Source organism: Nannobrachium achirus (assembly GCF_963921795.1).
Source record: "Nannobrachium achirus genome assembly, chromosome: 11".
NCBI lineage: Eukaryota > Metazoa > Chordata > Actinopteri > Myctophiformes > Myctophidae > Nannobrachium > Nannobrachium achirus.
In genome coordinates, this window is record NC_137820.1 from 60,641,346 (window position 1) to 60,659,878 (window position 18,533).

An 18,533-nucleotide genomic window follows, 5' to 3' on the forward strand; every position below is an offset into this window, starting at 1 on the left:
AAAATGATTTCAATGATCTAATTTGGTATGTTTTTTGTTTCAGAGACAGAATGTTAAAGCAAAGTCCAAATAGACTGCATGTCTGACTGTCTATATCTGAACTAGTTTTTGAACCCTGAAAAATATCAATTGGGTCTGGCATGCCAAATTGCTAATGCAAATCTCACACATTCCATGCATGTATCACAAAGGGTGGTGCTTCAAAGTTAGAGACAAATCATTTGTAAACCAGGTAAAAATAAATTAGAGGCTTTCACATATTTATTTATTCTGCCTTCGCTGTATTGGTCCAAAGGGATGTTAAGGCCTTTCAAGGATACGTCAGATCAAATTACAGTGAAATATGACATTTTATAAACACTGACACAGGTATTAAACTGGGAGGAAGCCAGCAGGAGCTCAACTCCAGTCGATGTTCCTGCATTCAAACCAATAACAAATAGAAATGTAAAACTTTCTTACAAATCAAGTGCAGGCAGGACTCAACCCACCTTAAGTTTTCAAGTTCAACTACTTTAGTTCGAAGAAGTATAATCGTTTCTGGTCACAACTTGAACATTAAAAAACAGTTTTAAATTCTATTGCCCTATATCTAACCTGAATACAGAGCCAATGATGGAAAAGTGTTAAGCTACTGCAATTTCAGTGTAAGCCATTCTGATTCCACTGCAAAGGAACTTGTGACAAAGAACTTGTCCAACTGTAGTTTTCTTCAAGGCAGGGCATCCCCAGATAGTCGTTTGCACTTTTGGGTAAATAACTATAATCATGTTGCTTATCAAACTCAACTGTCCATCAATGGCTCTGTACATAGCCAACTAAGCAGACAAAACAAGAGTCTGTAGGCTACAAGCAGGTCTAACCCATGGCAACAGTATTACCGCTTCTGTGTTGTCCAGTAGTCAGTCAGTCAGTCAGTCATGGCAAACAAATATGTCTGCTATTTTCACTTCAGACACACCGAGACCAATACTAAAAAGACAGGAAAAAGTTTTGGTTTTTAATCTTTTCTTTCTTTAAGCTGACAACTTTGCACAGAAAAACACCCTGACTTGTGTGGCATGAGAAATACAGTACATTTATAAAAAAAAAAGAATACAAAACAAATCAAAGCATTCTTACTAATCGGGAAAGAAGCCTTTTATAGGGACCAGAAAGAAATAAGAACAAACAAAAACAAACAAAAAAAGTTAATGGGGTAACTTTTAAACAGGATTTCTGTACACACAGAATCTATTTACAGCATCATGTCTGGAATAAGAGCTTGAGAGTATGAAAACACGACCACAGAGCTGGGATGAAAGACGGACCATTAACAGTTGAAACTTGAAACATTCTTCTGTAAAGAGTTTATTTTCTTTTGTGAACGTGTCTTTTTTTTAGTCAAAAAACCATGTAAAAAGAAAGTTTCTAGACGAAGTTGGAGGGGAGGGTTAGTCGAGAGCAATGATGTCATCGTCGTCATCATCATCATCAGCGGCGGCGGCTCCGCTTGATTGGTTGGTGCGTAGACGTTTGGAGGAGGACTCGCCGGTCTCGGCGTCCTGGTGTTTCCTCTTGGTGCCACTAGCTGCTGCAGTCGCTGCGTTTGAGGACGAGGCCCCCTGCTCTTCGTCATCAGAGTCGACGATCATGACATCATCGGCCTCTGCTGCAGCTAGAGAGCCATTAGGATATAACAAGAACAGATTGTATCAATCCATCTCAGAGGAGAGGAAAGATAGGAGGCATCGCCATCAGAGACGATACAGGAACAGTTACACTTAAGGGGAATTCTTTTTTCTTTTGTTTTACTGGGCCCTATTTTTAGACCTTCCGGATGCAAAGCATCCAGAAGTGACCAAATCGGCAATTCCAGAAATTCTTCCACCCACCCTTCGTTTGTGGTCCAAATGACCTAAAATTGTACTCTATTGTACTATAAATACTCTGATAATATGTACTGCTCTGCTGCACAAAGCACTCAGACGACTGGTACTGCACTAGTTAGCTTTTAACTAAAAGGATTGTTTAAACTCCTACACAGAGTGATGGTCATCACCATGACGTCAAGCTACATTGAGGTGGGTAGTGGGAAATATGGCTAGTGGAGCTGGTTAAATGCTGTGGGAAATCACATTTAAGTTGTAAATCAAATAGAATCAATCCAATCCCGCTCCATCACGATACAAGCTATTGAATCATCTTAGACCATGTTATTTAGCGTGAACTAGAATAGAGCATTGAAGTCTGACGTCATTTTCACATCCTACCTGGGTCAAGTTTTTTTCACCCATTCTGAATTCCTGTAGACTTTTGCAATTGGAAATTGCAAGTGTGGTTGCCGTAATAAATGAAAGGCCATATATGGAGATCTGTGTCAGTCCTTGTCCCTTTTATGCCCATATGGAGATCCCTGATGTCATCAGTATTAAGCCCATATCTTGGAAAGCCCATATATGGACATACTGTGTCAGTCTCATGTGGTCTATGATGTCAGACATCTATGATGTCAGTCATCTCCATATTTGGGAAAAGTAATTTTTTTACTGTGGGAGTAGCAGTGCGGCAAAACAAAGTTAACTTAGGAGACGATGGAAGATGGAATAAAGTACTATGGGTGACTGACTACTGTAAATGATACAGAGCCATGTCCCCGACAACATCGCAGAGACAGATTACTTTTGAACCATGATTCTTATGAGACAATTTTAAGATGACCTTAAGTTATTCTCTGTGGAGAAATTACTTCCGAGAACCAGGGGATGAACGAGTCACGTCAGGACTTATACTGCCGTATCCTTGCATACTGCCGTATCCTTGCATATTAACGCAACAAGGTAAATAGACTAATGTTTTCTCTAATATTAGCCATGGAAATACTGTAATAAAACATCCACTCTGCTGACCTTTAGAGGAGGTGGAGGGCTGGGCGGAGTCTTTGTTTCCATTGGCAATGCTGTTGGGCTCTTCCTGGTTGGTGGACGGGGGCGGAGCTTTGTCAGGTGCATCACCCACAACCTCAAACTCCACATCCCTCTCCAGATCCTCACTGGAGCACACAAACACATACATACAAAGATGTTCAATTTTACTCACTGGAGAACTACTAACTAGTAAAACACATACACATAGGGCTGTCAGGATTATGACATTTTACATGACGATTAATTGTCACTCAAATAATTGTGATTAACTATTGAATTGTGTTTTTGTCGTTGACAATCACATTTCTGTTCGGCTTTTAGGCTTTGAAGTTGCACATGGCAGATAGGACACATAACTTAAATATACAAAGAAATTACAGACATATTTGACAACTTTATACTTACGATTATGACGATTATGCAAAATAATTGCGATTACGTCAAATAATTGCGATTAGACGATTATGTAACAATTGTGACAGCCCTACATACAAAGATGTTCAATTTTACTCACTGGAGAACTACTATACACAGAAGAAAAAATCAAACCTCGGTTCGAAGTGGAGCGGTGAATTTGAGCAGTTCCAGGTAAATATATATATATATATATATATATATATAATTGAACTCAAGTGTCCATGGCATGAGTAATCAATTTGAAAAAAGCCAACTCAATCTGAGTTCCCAGAGGTAATTTCTTCCGCCACTAGGTGGCGAAAACAGTTCAAACTCAACCAGATAGTTGTGGGACACTGGACACACATTGTTGTGGGACACTGGACACACATTGCTGCTCATAGCGGAGCTGTGCTTCACACCGCTCCAAAAACATACACAGACACACAAGAGGGCATAAAGAGATGACATACGCGTGTATGACATTGATGAGGAGCGTGTAGTCCTGGAGGAAGTCATCAGCTTGCAGACGGCTGCAGTTACGGATTCCAAAGTCAGACAGGAACTTGTTGTTGTTGGCTGTGAGGAAATGGAGAGATGGGGAATTACATCTCAAGGCTGACATTTTCCAGTATCCATTATCCTTACAGCGCATCGCAAATACATCAGATTTTATTTGCTCGACATTTACAATGTCCATTTAAAGGCCAATATTATAACAAGTCCTTGTAATACAGTGCACAGCAGCAGCTTCCTCCACTGGTAGTGTCATCACTGTGTAGTTACATTCTACTACCAGAAGGAGAGGCACTTTTTCAAAACTTTATTGTAAGTAATTTCCATATAATTATATGAAAGAAAAAATATATATATTGTTTCGATATGGACTAGAATGTAAATATCGCAAGTTGTCCATTATTGGTGGTCCATTCAAATTTACATTTGATCCAGTTTTAACCCCATGTTCCCACCCATTGACTGAGCAGTGTGTTGTGGTGGCTTCTGCTGCTTGAGCGCCCTCTTTTGTCTCATTAGGGATTTGCAGTACAGAATGCTTTAAAATCTGAGAAATTATCTGCCCTCTTTCCATCTTTCAGTTTTGAGCGTGGTTCGGCACAGTGGAGAGATAATTCTGCTGGTATTTCCACTTCAGCCCAGTTTGGTTGTGAACCAGACTCGACTGTGCTGAATCGTGCCGAGTGATCAGTCTGGTATTTGCTTCCAGACTAGCTTGATTCCGAGCTTGAGGAACCAAGCTGGATGGGAAGGTTCATATGACATACTGTAGGTGTTCAATGATTGGTTAAACAACATGCGAAAATGTTGTGGTGTTCACATCCCAACTTCTTCAGTCCTCCACCCCTTGCATGATTTCTATGACTAGAAATTCTCAGCAACTTTTCCCTGGCTAATTAATCAGCTCTCTTAACTCAGCTCTTTGTCCTCAATGCGAGGTAAAAGTCTGCAGTTTTCCACAGGCCTGTTAACTCAGTGAATGCCACCCTTTATTCAAAATCTACAAAACTGGTGCCAGCCATTTTGCTTAATTTTGCCTTTTTATGGGGGCCAAAATCATATTTTGTACTTAAATTACATATATAAATCTATGCTTCTATCGAAAGCCACACTACCCCTCTTACAAAGGAAAACATGTATATTTATATATATATATCCTATCATTAGATTTGGGCTTCAATAGAACATGTGTAAGATGTCTTGATCATCATCATATGTGTGTGCTGTGATGGGCCCTATGTGCAATCTGGAGTGCAATACCATTTGAAAACCACCAGAGGGTGGTCTCCTACTATCTGATCAACTAACAGAAGAAGGAAGAAGACGTCCATCTTTTTTTTGGTTTGGGCCTGTTGTTTACATTTTGGCCAGGCCTTTTAGCTAGCATGCTAACACACTTCGGAACCCTGGCGATCGCGATCAAGGATAGGTAGAGAAGAATGGATGGCACCGCTGGAATCCTGAGAATTTTCTGCGTTTTTTGAGTACTTATAGTTCGTCAGGGATGCACGGGAAAGTGTATAAACGAACGTTTTAGATAACATTTAAACGGCCGGAACCAATCTTCGGCTATACCGATTTTCCGCCGGACTGTGTTACACTGGTGCTACAGTCAAATCGGCCGTATCGCTCAGGTCACGGAGGCATATGGCCAACTTCTAGAGCGATTTTTTTGAAATTACAATTATGAAAAAATGATAAAACTTTTGATTAATTAAAAAGACGTAAAAGACGTTTATGGCACCGAGGTCCAAAGACGTATAAGACGTTTATGGCGTTCAGTGAGTTAAGATTCCACTCCCACTGCTTTTTGCATCGTACCCACAATGCTTTCTAGAGCCAGTGCCTGCCTCCTTCAAGCCACTGCACCAGGACCATCCCCACCAGCTGGAATCTGCATTTTATTTTGTCACAATTTATATTTTATTTGTTCCTGGACATCAACAAGGCAGTCTCCCAGATTTTCCTCATCTGTTTTTGTCTTATATTTGCCATACCAACACTTTATTTATGCAGTTGAAAATGCATCAAAACACTCATCTAGCTAACTTAAGGCCCAATCCTCTTTCCGTTTTCATCCCAGACACTCACTTTTCCTTCCATATCCTTAATTGTGGGCTCGCCAGTACCTGGCGAGCACACTTTAGATATTGTCATTATTTATTTATTTATTTATCTAGTAAGTAGACGGGATTTTCGGTTCCTTTCTACTCCTACATACTTAGTGAGAAAATGAAAATAAAAACATCAATGTGTTCAGCTTACTGTGGCGACGCGTGCTATTACTTTTTACAGCAATCGGCCAAATGGTGGCGCTGTAGGAAGCCTTCGAAAGTGCGATCTTTGAACAGGTATAGCTCATGCTGTGTTATACATACAGCCATGAAACCTGTATACACTTATGCGTCTCCTCATGCCGAACAACTTTTACCCTCTAACTTTTGACCTCTGACCTTTAGGTCTCCCACAATTCGGAATTATATGAAAAACAGTAAAAATCTATCTCCTCCTGGGATTTTCGCGTCAAGTGCACAAAACTTTTTTCACATGAACTTTGGACCAATACGGTCAGATTGATCAACCAGATTTTTTTTAAAGTGAAATATATTTTTTTAATAATTCAATCAATATTGCGGTTTTATGCAAATTATTCTTCGGCCTTTAAATCATACATGCAAAGTTACACGTTCATGGCATTTGGCAAAGATGTGGAGGGTTAGTCAAAGTATCACTGAAACCAATTTTATTCCAATCGGCCAAAGGGGGGCGCTATACGAAGCGTCTGAAAATTCAAACTTCAAACGGGCATAAGTCATGACTCGTTTCGTTTGAAGACATGCAACTTGTTACACGCGTGCTTTGACTCAAGCGGAAGACATCTGTGTCGTTGTTAAGTAAGCTCCGCCCTTCAATTTTCCGCCATTTTGAGCAGTTTGTAAAACGCGTAAACCCGCTTTTATTCTGGAACTTTCGCGTCATGTGCACAAAACTTTTTTTACGTGAACTTTGGACCGATATCTAAAGATCTGTCAGATCGGATTTCTTTAACATTGAAACATGCTTTTTTAAATAATTCAAACAATATTGCATTTTTATGCAAATTATTCTTCTGCCTCTAAAACATACATGCAAAGTCACATTTTCATGACAAAATAGTGTAGAGGGTTAGTTCAAATATCACTGAAACCAATCTTACCCCAAATGGCCAAAGGGGGGCGCTATATAATTTTGAGCAGTTTGTAAAACGCTTAAACCCGTTTTTATTCTAGGATTTTTTTGTAATTTGCATGAAACATTCTACACGCAATCTAAGGACCTTTATCTAACATGCCTATGCACACAAAAAAATTATAAAATAATAATAATAAATATAGCTGCAAGCAGCGATAAAGTGTCCAAAGCCAAAAACACCTCAAATCATGAACACAGCCTGGGATGTGCGTGAAATCTTGCAAGCACATTCCCAATAGGTCAAGGAACAGATACCAACCTTCTCACATTGGCCTGTTATAGCGCCACCAGCGGGTCAACTTTTGCACAACACATTTTTGGAACAAAATGGACCAATCTTTGACGTCAGTAACGTCAAAGAGAGCACTGCCTGCGATCTTGACATTTTGTACTTTTATAGCCATTGTTTTCTGGCTAGAAGCGAGCCCACAATTGTTTCGAAGGAACAATATTTTTCTAGTTACCTTCAGTATCTCCTTCCTCTGAGGAGATGAGGATGGTTCCTTTCCCATCTTCAATATTAACATCGGGGGCCACCATGCCAAACCTCTCCTTCAGGATCTGAACACACAGAGCAAAATCTAAATATTAAATCTAAGAATAAAAGCATAAGAATACTGCAATGGAAACAAATCATGTTACACACAAACACATCAATAGAGATTACAGATACAGCTGTGTGTCACACACACACACACACACACACACACACACACACACACACACACACACACACACACACACACACACACACACACACACACACACACACACACACACACACACACACACACACACACACACACACACACACACACACACACACACACACACACACACACACACACAGGTACATAGTTTGCATGGACATCTATCTAATAAAGCACCAAACAACTCACTCACACACTCACGCTCTAACGCTCTAACGCTCATCTACGTTTATCTATTCACTCGCTTCAGCAACTGATCCCAAAGTTCACATGGTATTGGCCATTAGCATTATACCAACGCTGACGAAGCCCGAATTTAATTTCTCCCAAATTAAAGCTGTTTATTTAGCGTTTTCTTAGTCTGTTGTCAGGGTTACGGTCCGTTCCTCCAGGCCATGGGATCTGTAGCCCCACACACACACACCCCTCTCTCACAGTTAGGAATGTGCTCTCTCTCTCTCTCTCTCTCTCTCTCTCTCTCTCTCTCTCTCCCTCTCATCTTCCAACGGGTATGAAACTCTCTCTCTCTCTCTCTCTCTCTCTCTCTCATCTTCCAACGGGTATGAAAAAACTAATTGGAGCAAGCGCATACATTATGCCTTACATTATGATGCTCCCACATATGCTCCCACATATTCTCACGCACGCACCAGTTACAGTAACTTTCCCCACAACCCACACTCTGCACATATTTTGGAGCACATATCTTCGAACGGGTAAGGTCTAGTAAATACTAACAGTGCAAAATTCCTCGGGAGACATTCAGTTACATTGTGACTGTGCACAGTGATCAGTATAACCTTACAAAATTACAGCTCGCAACAGTAGCATCACACACACACACACAGGTTTGCAATTGCTACTTTGTGGGGACATTACACATAGTCTACAATCTTTGTGTGGACATTCCATTCATTTTTAACCCTAACCTAACCCCTAAACACCTTGTGGGGACATATTAATTGGTCCCCATTTGGTTTTTTCCTCCGATTGTACTATCTTTGTGGGGACATGAGGTCCCCACAAAGTAGCAATTCCCTGTCCACACACACACACACACACACACACACACACACACACACACACACACACACACACACACACACACACACACACACACACACACACACACACACACACACACACACACACACACACACACACACACACACACACACACACACACACACAGTTGGTGTATGAGTAAACGGTATGTGTTTATAGACAAGAGGTTGTTATTACCTTATCTTGCAAAGAGAGAACCGTGGTTTTATGGACGTTGAGTTTGACGGTGACTTCAGGCCTGCTTGCACACACATAGCAGTTTTTGCTGGGACGGTCCAGCACACATGGTACCAGCAGTTTCTTTCGGAGGTTAGGCAGCTTGTTCAGGAAGATCTGGAAATAAAGAACCCCAAAATACAGATCAACAAAAATAACTTGACTTGCGCTTTAGACATGTTTTCAGCTGATGATCTGTATGCATGTCTGTATTGCACTATTTAAACAATACTAAACAAGATGGCACCTATTTTATGTACAGAACTGCATTTGTGCAGTTACTGTAGCTGATAGACTGACAACTATTTATTAGGTCCTGCAAAATAAAAATAATTCAGCTTAGAATTTCTATTTTCTTGTAGGCCAGAGATTCTGCATAGCAACAGAAAGCTGTAAAATGTGTTTTCACATACAGTATATATTATATAAACAGTGACACATATACATTAACCCTACAATGTATCTAGTAATGTATATAGTTAATGAGTACATAAGTGAACTGACTGTTCGGCAGGATTCCAGTTCCCCAGCGAGGACCTTGAGGCCCTCCAGTACAATGAGTCCAGCAATGACAGCATTGGTTGTAGCGATGGCTGGGATGATGTTACCTGCCATGGCTGCAACAGACAATCAATATAAACACGATTGAGCAAATCACAAAACAAACAAACAGATCTACAAGCTTTCGATGGGTGGTCAGCTTGCAGAACTGCTACTGTATATTCAGGTTAAGAGATTTGGTGTCGAGGGAAAAAGGAGGGGAGCAAGTATAGAGCCCTGGGGGACCAAATATAAGATGTTTCTCAGACAACTCACACTTAACATCAAAGCGACTCTTCATGTTCATGCTGAAGATGTGCATGCGTAGGTTGGCTGCAGAAGTAACAAAGTCCATTGCTGGAGGGTCATCCTGGAAACGGCATAGTGCAAAGAATTGATGTATACTATTGCTATGCATACAATTATTGCAGTGTGTCAATACTGTACAATTAATCAAAATTCTGTACTTTGCCGGTATTTGTGCAATTTGTACATGTGTGCTGGTGTGTGTGTTTAAGAGTCTTGCCTTGTCCCAAACCAGCTCGGCCCCGTCCCCCTTGTCCTTCAGCTGTGCGCGCAGTGTCTCCACACTCTGCTGGAACAGCTGGCAGTAGCCCCATACTCCCAGCACATGCTGGTCCTTCAGACCCGTCCCTGGACAATCCTCCTGAGGAGTAGCTGAGGCAGATACATGCAGTCAGTCAAACGCAAACACATTAACCACTTGAGCTTTGTACATCAAAGAGTGAAAATGGGTGAACTACAAGCTCACAACTTGCCACATAGCGAAGCGTTGTGAACCTGTAGATCTGCTATTTGGGGATTTATAAAAAGAAAATGGGGATGCCAAACAGTTACAATGTACTATACGTCACATGTACAAAACATTTTTTCATTCTTGTTCTGGACTGACCACGGTGAATCAGTTAATCCTACCACCACAAAGAATCCCTTAAACTGTTGGGTTCAGAAATTGTCACCAGGTGCAACAGCTGAAAAATCAAACAGTCAGTGAAGTAAATGAGTAAAGAAGGCATACCATGGCTCTGAAGCTGCTGCCAGTCCAGAGGAAGCGGAGCTTTCCTCTTCTTCCACAGTTTGTCCATGGTGAGCAGATAGCTGATGTCATCTTTGAAAAGCTGGAGGAGAGAAAAAAATAAGAACACATGTCATTGTGACTGGGATACCAGGTTGTTTAATGCATGAACCCTTTCCGATTATCTGGTCATTATTATTTTACATGTTTTATTAAATGTTCTCAATTAGAAACTTCAATCAATTGTACAAAATGATTTCTTTGTTTACAAAACAGTCAAAACATCGGTAAAGAGACTCCAAAGGATTTATCTGTCTGGTACCTTGGTGAAGAGTTTGACAGCGTCATAACCTGTGGAACGTGCCCATTCCTTGGTGGACACACGCCTGATGTCACCGTCTTTTTCTGATGCTGTGGCACGAGCTGCTGCGTCTTCAACGTTCCCTGAATAAAAACACGTTCAACATGTCACTGGATGTCCAACTCCATGACATGTTTTAAATTCTGAACACGTTACTTCTCTAACCTACTTAATCACCACTAAACCAAATACTACTTTGATCCAATAGCCATCAACAAAAGTCAAAATTTCTTTTTCATTTGGGGGTTTTACTTAATTCCTTATATACAATCTTATCAAAGTTGCAACAACAAATGCAGAAAGTGCACATTAACCATATTATGAACCCTAGCATCTCGATTCGGGGGATCTCATGATGGGCAAACATTCAGTCGTGACCTTGTAGATCGGCCATTTTTGGCAAAGAGGCCATTACAGATCCATGTGGGACACCGGCCAAATAAGTATATATATTGTATGGTTTAAGTGCTTAATAAGAGATTTTAGGACACCTCCACGGGACTGACAACAATCTTGTACTCACATGAAGCCTCTGGATCTGCCGTGTCAGGTGACACCTCCTGATCTGCGTCCTCCTCTCCGAACAACTGACTATGGTTGTCATAGAAAGACAATGCACGGTGAACAAAAGTGGACCTCATTTCCATTAATGAAGTCTTAAGAATTTAGTGACAGACTTGACGTCAATGCCCTCCATCTACAAGCCTGGCTCTACCTGACACAATGTTTTAACATGCTGTATAGCTACTGTGCTCATTTTGCACAATAGTCAACATCAGTAATACACGTGTTATACATTGAACTGGTCTGAAGTAGCCTTACTTGAAGAGGTACTTGGCCCATACAATGCAGTGGATGGGCTCAGAGGGTGTGTTTCTGATGGTGCACCCTGGGAAAGTCTTCTGTGCGGGCTTAGGTTGGCACTCATAGCACTCTGTCAGTCCCTGTGTAGTGAGTTGAAGAAAGTCAAAGCATAGATGTTGCGGGTTGGAGCAGTGGTCATCCTGCAGTGCACTAGGGAATCTTTTAGTTAATATAAGATTGTTTGGCAGGAAGTTGTGTTTATATCGGCATTTAGCAGACGCTCTTAATCCAAAGCGTTTTACAACAAGCAAAGACAGCACAAGGTAATAAATACATCAACATCAAATGCATAGAAATAGTCATCTAAAAACTTGAGTAGACCAAGAACTTATTCAGTAAAAAAACAAAACAATAGAAATCAAAACAATCAGAACATCAATCATCTGTAAATCGATACAGTATGTGCTATGGGCTAAGGTGCCTAAAGGTGGAGTCTGAAGAGGTGAGTCTTCAGACCACGGCGGAAGTTAGGGAGTGAGTCTGCAGTTCTAATTGCAATGGGGGTTCATTCCACAGTCTGGGGGCCAGTCAGTGGATCGCTGTCCTGGGGTTTTTAGCGAAGGTTCAGCCTCCCTGTTAGCTGATCTGAGTGCGCACAATATATACAGTATATTTTTTTAATTGGCAGGTGCAGGGCAGGAACACACCCAAATCAATAAGAAGATGGAATGATTAGCTGATTTATATAAAAAAAGATCTGTCTAAGCAGTGCTCCTTACACTTTTAGTGGTATGCGAGGCCAAACTTAAAACTAAATAAAAATGTTCGAAAATAGCAGACCTACAAGCGCACAATGCAGCGAGTTTTGAACTATCCGTCATGCGACAAAGTATATAGGGCTTATAATACAAAATCCTCACTAGTAATACAGACATGTGCATTACCTTTTTGATGACAGTGACCTGTCCCAGGTATCCAGCAGTGCCGCTCTCTATCAAGGGGATATCCGCTGCCAGACACATTCTGTTCACATGGTTACGGGCAGCTGAGGGAACAGAAGATGGAGGACTTAGTGCGAGGTATGAACACATTAATAAATGATTGAGAGAGTGAGGTGAGCTTAGAAAATGAGAGAAGAATAACTGATGTATGAATGAATTAATAAATTAGTGAGATGAGCTTAGAGAATGAGATAGGAATAGCTGAGAGTTAAGAATGAATGAATGAATAAATGATTGCGTGAGTGAGGTGAGCTTAGAGAATGAGATGAAACTATCTGAGATGAGAAGTGAGGCGAGGTGGGATAGTTACCTCTGTTATCCAAAGCATTCATCACCAGTATGAAGTTTCTGAAGAACTCAGTGTTGTATTCAGGGCTGTCATGGAAACAAATGGATCTTAATATAATCAACACTTCACTGTCATGTTGAACTGATTTACTGGTTGAGACTGAATAAAAAGATTATCATCGGAGAAGAATATATTTGGGCCTGCTGGACTTCATAAAGACAGAAGGCTGAAACAATTAATCTTACTTCATGATGCTGTCATGGTAGGCTGTGATGTTTGCTGAGGGGCAGAATTGCAAGACACTCTCTTTGGCCACCTGCAAAGCAAAGTGAAAGAGAGACAGCCTGAGCAACATGTAACAAGTAGCAACAATGCACATAGAATGATTGCTGTTATTGATGGAGAAAACATAATCCATTTGTTATTGGTCAACGTAGAAAAGTTTTGGCTGGTGAAATTTTAAATTTCTATCACCTTGCTTCTGCAATATTTCTGACTCATCTCTTAATGTCTCTCCAATCAGAGAAGCTATGCGACTTTACTTCTACATGTGTAGCATTTCCACAAACACCAGCTTACAGAGCGTTTTCTACACACCTGCGCTTTAGACTTGCCCACATGTTTCTTTTGGAAAAGGAACTGGCGGTTGAGGTTGCTGACATCAATGGTGTCCAAGTCGATCTGAAAAAGGCAAAGAAATTTAAAAGTTATTTAGTTCTGTGGCTAATGGCACGTTAGAGCAGTGGTTCTCAAACATTTTCATGACAAGGACTCCCAAATGACACTTATTAGGGTCAATCAACTTTTAGAGCCAAATAGTTTAGATAGAGCTGAACTGAAATAAATTAGGCTGTAAACCTTAGCCCGCTGACCCCCATTTGAAAATATAATGCCAGGGTCCCCCATAGGAGAAGATTTGTACAGCTCTATAGCATTCTCAACCATTTTAATTTCAAGGACCCCCCAATTTGACGTGCATTAGGCTACGGACCACCATTCAATGACATTTCTATCTCTGGGACCCCAATTTATATTGTAAAAATCAACAAAAATCAACGGTTGCCCGACTGCCTATGGCAAGTAAATAAAAGCGCAAATTTTACCATTTTATAATGGATGATTTACTTTTCGGGCAAGTGGGGATGACCTTTTTGGCAAGTCAAAAATGACCTGTGCTTGCCCCGGCAGGTACGTGCCTCTGAGACCTTAGTGTCAACCCCTGGGGGTCCATTTGTACACTCTCTGAGTTACAGACCCATACGGTTTATTTGCTTGCTTCCTAACTATCATTTAGCTGGGGACCCCCTGGCACTCCCTCAAGGACCCCTGGGGGTCCCCGGACCCCACTTTGAGAACGACTGCATTAGAGAGAGCACTCGAGTCTCTCAGGGACTTTCAAACGGTCAAGTTCTGTAAACCCAAATGTATGCACTCAGGCCACAACAGCCGCTATCAGCAACACTTGATGGACATAGTAATCATCAACATGTATTACAACAAATCCCAACATCTGGGAAACATAACCTGCCATGCCAAATACATTTACATTGTTCACAGCAAAGAAAACCACAAAAACTGTACGGGTCTTGTGTACATGGCGCCTAATTGAACCAGGTTAATTCCTGGAAGGTTATTACATTGAGCCTACCATTCATAATGATTCTGTTCAACCTATCCTGCAAGAAGAATGAGCTTTGTAGCTAAATATGAACAGTGGTATTAAGTAACTAGGTGCATTTACTCAAGTACTGTACGAAACTTTGTACGGAATTTGTACTTTATTTGAATATTTCCAATACTTTTACTCCACTATATCTCGCATCCAAATATTGTACTATTACTCCACTACACACATTTGAAGGGTTTAGTAACCAGCTACTTTGCAGATTTTACTTACATTAACAACTTAAGCCACTTTGAAAAGATCTGCTATCTCCCATTTTCTAAATATCTGAACACATTTTAAATCAGACACATTCATTCTGCACAATGAGTACTTTTACTTTTTGTACTTTAAAGTGGTAGTGCATTTTGACACCAGTACTTTTGTACTTTTTACTCAAGTACATTTTGAATTCGGGACTTGTAACGGAGCATTCCTACATTGCAGTGTTTTTACTTTTACATTTTCCACGACCACTGTGACAAATAAGAATTGCATTTCTTTTCATTAATACAACAATAACGTGCGCCTGCAAATACACAGAGCCCGCCTAGCAACAGAGAAGCTAGCTGTTAGCAGCTAACGCTTCATTCACTGCTCCTCCGTCGTACGACTGTGCCGTACGCCGAAAATAGCAGATCTACAAGCTCAGCCGTAGGGCCGAAAATAGCAGATCTAGAGCTTGTAGATCGGCTATTTTTCAGCACATGATGCACGGCCCTCCTCTGTCTGCGGAGCCTTCTTCCTTCCTTGCACACAAAGACCTGGCAGGCTAACTAACGTCCAGGTCCATTCAGTCAGAGCATCATCTTTACTGACCACTTCTATGTTCTTGAAGCCGGTGAGCACCAGGTTCTTCAGGAGCTCGCAGCCGATCCCTCCTGCTCCCACCACCAGCACGCGGCAGGAGGACAGGGAGTCTGCGAGCTCCTTGCGCAGAGAACCCACCAGATGTGGTACCATGTTTGTTGAATGTTGGTGAAGATCGGCTCGAGAAGCGGCGCCCTGTGTGCACAACACCGGTTAGCCCAGCAGCTAGCCTACTGCTATGGCTGTAATGCTAATGCTAATAAACTAGCTTCTGGGGGAGGAGGGGAGGAAGATGGGACCCGGTTGTATGGTTGAATAGCGCAACCTATTGGACGGGGGTGGCACCGACCGTGGCAGTGCAGTGGTGGAAAAAGTACTCAAACGTGGCCTGGAGGAGACAATATTATAATAATAAAATATATTGTCTAAGTCAATGGTTTTCAGCCTGCGGGTCGGGACCCCCCCCCCCCCAAATTATTTTGGGGGATCCCCAGATGTTTAGCTAAATGTTTTCTCACTCAGACTAAACAGACCAACATACAGTATAAGTGTATAGGCTTATGGGTATCTGCACATTTCTAAAGTGACAATTTAAAGGAGTAGTTCACCCCTCATGCCATGGAGACTTGAGTTCAATAATATTTTTAAGACAAAAAAAATAATTATTATAGTAAATTTACCCCCATTGATTCCGGGTGGGGACCCAAATGCATGGCTCTGGATGGGGACCCAAATGCATGGCTCTGGATGGGGAAACCGTCACGGTAAATTTACTATAATACATTTTTTGTCTTAGGAATGCGACAAAAAGCAAAACATATTATTGAACTCAAGTCTCCATGGTGTGAGTATTAAATCAATAGAAAAAAAATCATTTTGGGGTTGAACTACTCCTTTAAGGACTTTAAAGACCTGTTTTGTACCTCTGGTCAAACATTGGTCAAATTGTCAAATATTACAGGCAGCGATTGTGAAAATATCCGATCTACATGCTCACAACGCCTCGCAACATGTAGATCGGCTATTTTCACAATAGATAGTCAAACTAAATGTAATGCCAACTCCTACAATTGTGCTTGTGCAGGGTGGGGGGGTCCCCAGTTCAAATAAGTATATTTTGGGGGTCGCAGCCTGAAAAGGTTGAGAACCATCATGACCCTGGTTGGGCATTTTGATGGAGGGAAAAGATGAGGAAAACTAAAATAGGAAGATCAATGAGAAATACAGAAGGGTCCATCAGCAGAACTGTCTCAAATCGCAGCACAATGCCTGAATGAATTCATCCTGGTCTTCTTGAGCTCACAACAGTCAGTCACCATCATAAGTCATGAACTTGTTGAGCCCTAGATCAATGAGTTCCAAACTTCATCATGACTTAACCTTGGTGACCCTTGTTGATCTTGATAGCCCAGCTAGGTCTACTACTTGCACAAAAAATCACATTGATTGATATTCAAAATAATACAATTTGATCCTTTGTTTTCTCCTCCTTCTTTTTCATCCCTTATAATGATACAATGGGAACTAATAAATGAGAATGAATTTCACTCCTTTACTTCTGTAAACCTGTGATGTGACAATAAAGCTGATTCTGATTCTGAGCTGCCACACTGGCTGGCACAAAAAACAAAAAGGCAAAAACTCAATTACACCAATCCAACATATAAACAAAACATGTTTTATACAATTAATAAATATTAATATTGACAAACACAAAGAATATACATAGGTTTTACTGCCTATATCCCCATATCTCTGCCACCTGAGTGGCTGCACCTCTTCTTGCCTTGTATCAAAATCAGCACCAACCACCATAACCGGTTTTGAATCGAGGTCTATTAGCAGGCTTCGATTTAACTGGGTTTAGATTTTTGGCAATAATATGTCCAGCTTTTTAGCCTCAATGTGATCTTGATATAATAAGTCAGATCTAACATTGAAACTTATTTCTGATCTTATTAAACATCGCTTAATTTGTGGTTCCTATCTTTACGACTATGTCATCTTCTAATTAGATTTCCGCATCACATATAAAGCTGTCCAGCCATGTTTCCATGAAACTAAATAACCTAACCTTATTTGATTTAGACAGTAATCTAATTTTGTCTATCTTGTGAAAGAGGCTTCTGGTGTTGTGGTGAATGATGTGCAGACCTATCAATTTATCAAGTTTACCAATCATTCCGCAAAATCAGCACATATGATTTGTGAATTAGCCTACTGCACTACTTTAGGGTTAAGTTAGTCCATTTGTAACTGTAAAGAACCCAATTACGTTTTGCACTAACATATTTTATATCTTGGCTGAACAGACAGTTATTATTGCTTTACTGTGAAAGATATCTGTTTTTGAGTCAAATGCTTTTATTTTGAAGAGTGTTTTGGTGGACTTTGCTTCCTGTACAACGCAACCAGGAAACATTGCACAACAACAGTTGGAACGGACATGTTCTTTGATGCAAAAAGACCGCGAATTATTGATTGTCTTTTGAGATGATTAATTACAGTTTTAGCACCCCCTGAAGAGGCACAAGGTTAGTAGACATGGACTGTGTTTGCTACTTACAATGGAGGACTTCGTTTTTGGTTATAAGGGACTGAGGACTTTTGCTATAAATGTGTTTACATCCTGATCAGGCACACAGTATATTGAAGGGCATTGAATGAAAGAAATGTATTTCTGCAAGAAAGGCACATAGTATGGTGCTAAGGATAATGAGAACTAACTAATTCAGAGTTTGATTTGCTAGTACTCTTTCTGTAAGGTGTTGAAATGAAAATCGGTTTGAGCATTGCAAAGGAAGGTATTGATATAAATATATCTTACAGTATGGTTAAAAAACTTCATTATTTCATGTAATTATATGCACTTAAAAAGGTTAAAAATGGCATTTCATTAATTGTTTGGGAGTTAAAAGCCTTGCCGCTAAAAGTAAGAAAAACAAGTTCATGGTGAAGTCAGGTGCTTTATTTCATTGCAAAGTAAGGC

General features: G+C 40.6%; 1 protein-coding gene across 1 annotated transcript; it reads right to left on the reverse strand.

Annotated features, from left to right (window-relative positions):
• Positions 1–547: 547 nt before the first annotated feature.
• uba2 (ubiquitin-like modifier activating enzyme 2) lies at positions 548–15,751 on the reverse strand. The gene is made up of 17 exons (XM_080736725.1): positions 15,554–15,751; positions 13,669–13,752; positions 13,317–13,387; positions 13,093–13,157; positions 12,726–12,826; positions 11,800–11,921; positions 11,501–11,568; positions 10,939–11,060; positions 10,620–10,719; positions 10,107–10,258; positions 9,857–9,950; positions 9,545–9,657; positions 9,002–9,157; positions 7,514–7,610; positions 3,776–3,881; positions 2,889–3,031; positions 548–1,657 (listed from the first exon to the last, which is right to left on the reverse strand). Exons 1-17 carry the CDS (start codon positions 15,695–15,697, stop codon positions 1,434–1,436), a joined length of 1,962 nt encoding a protein of 653 aa, XP_080592851.1. The 5' UTR covers positions 15,698–15,751; the 3' UTR covers positions 548–1,433.
• Positions 15,752–18,533: the final 2,782 nt, after the last annotated feature.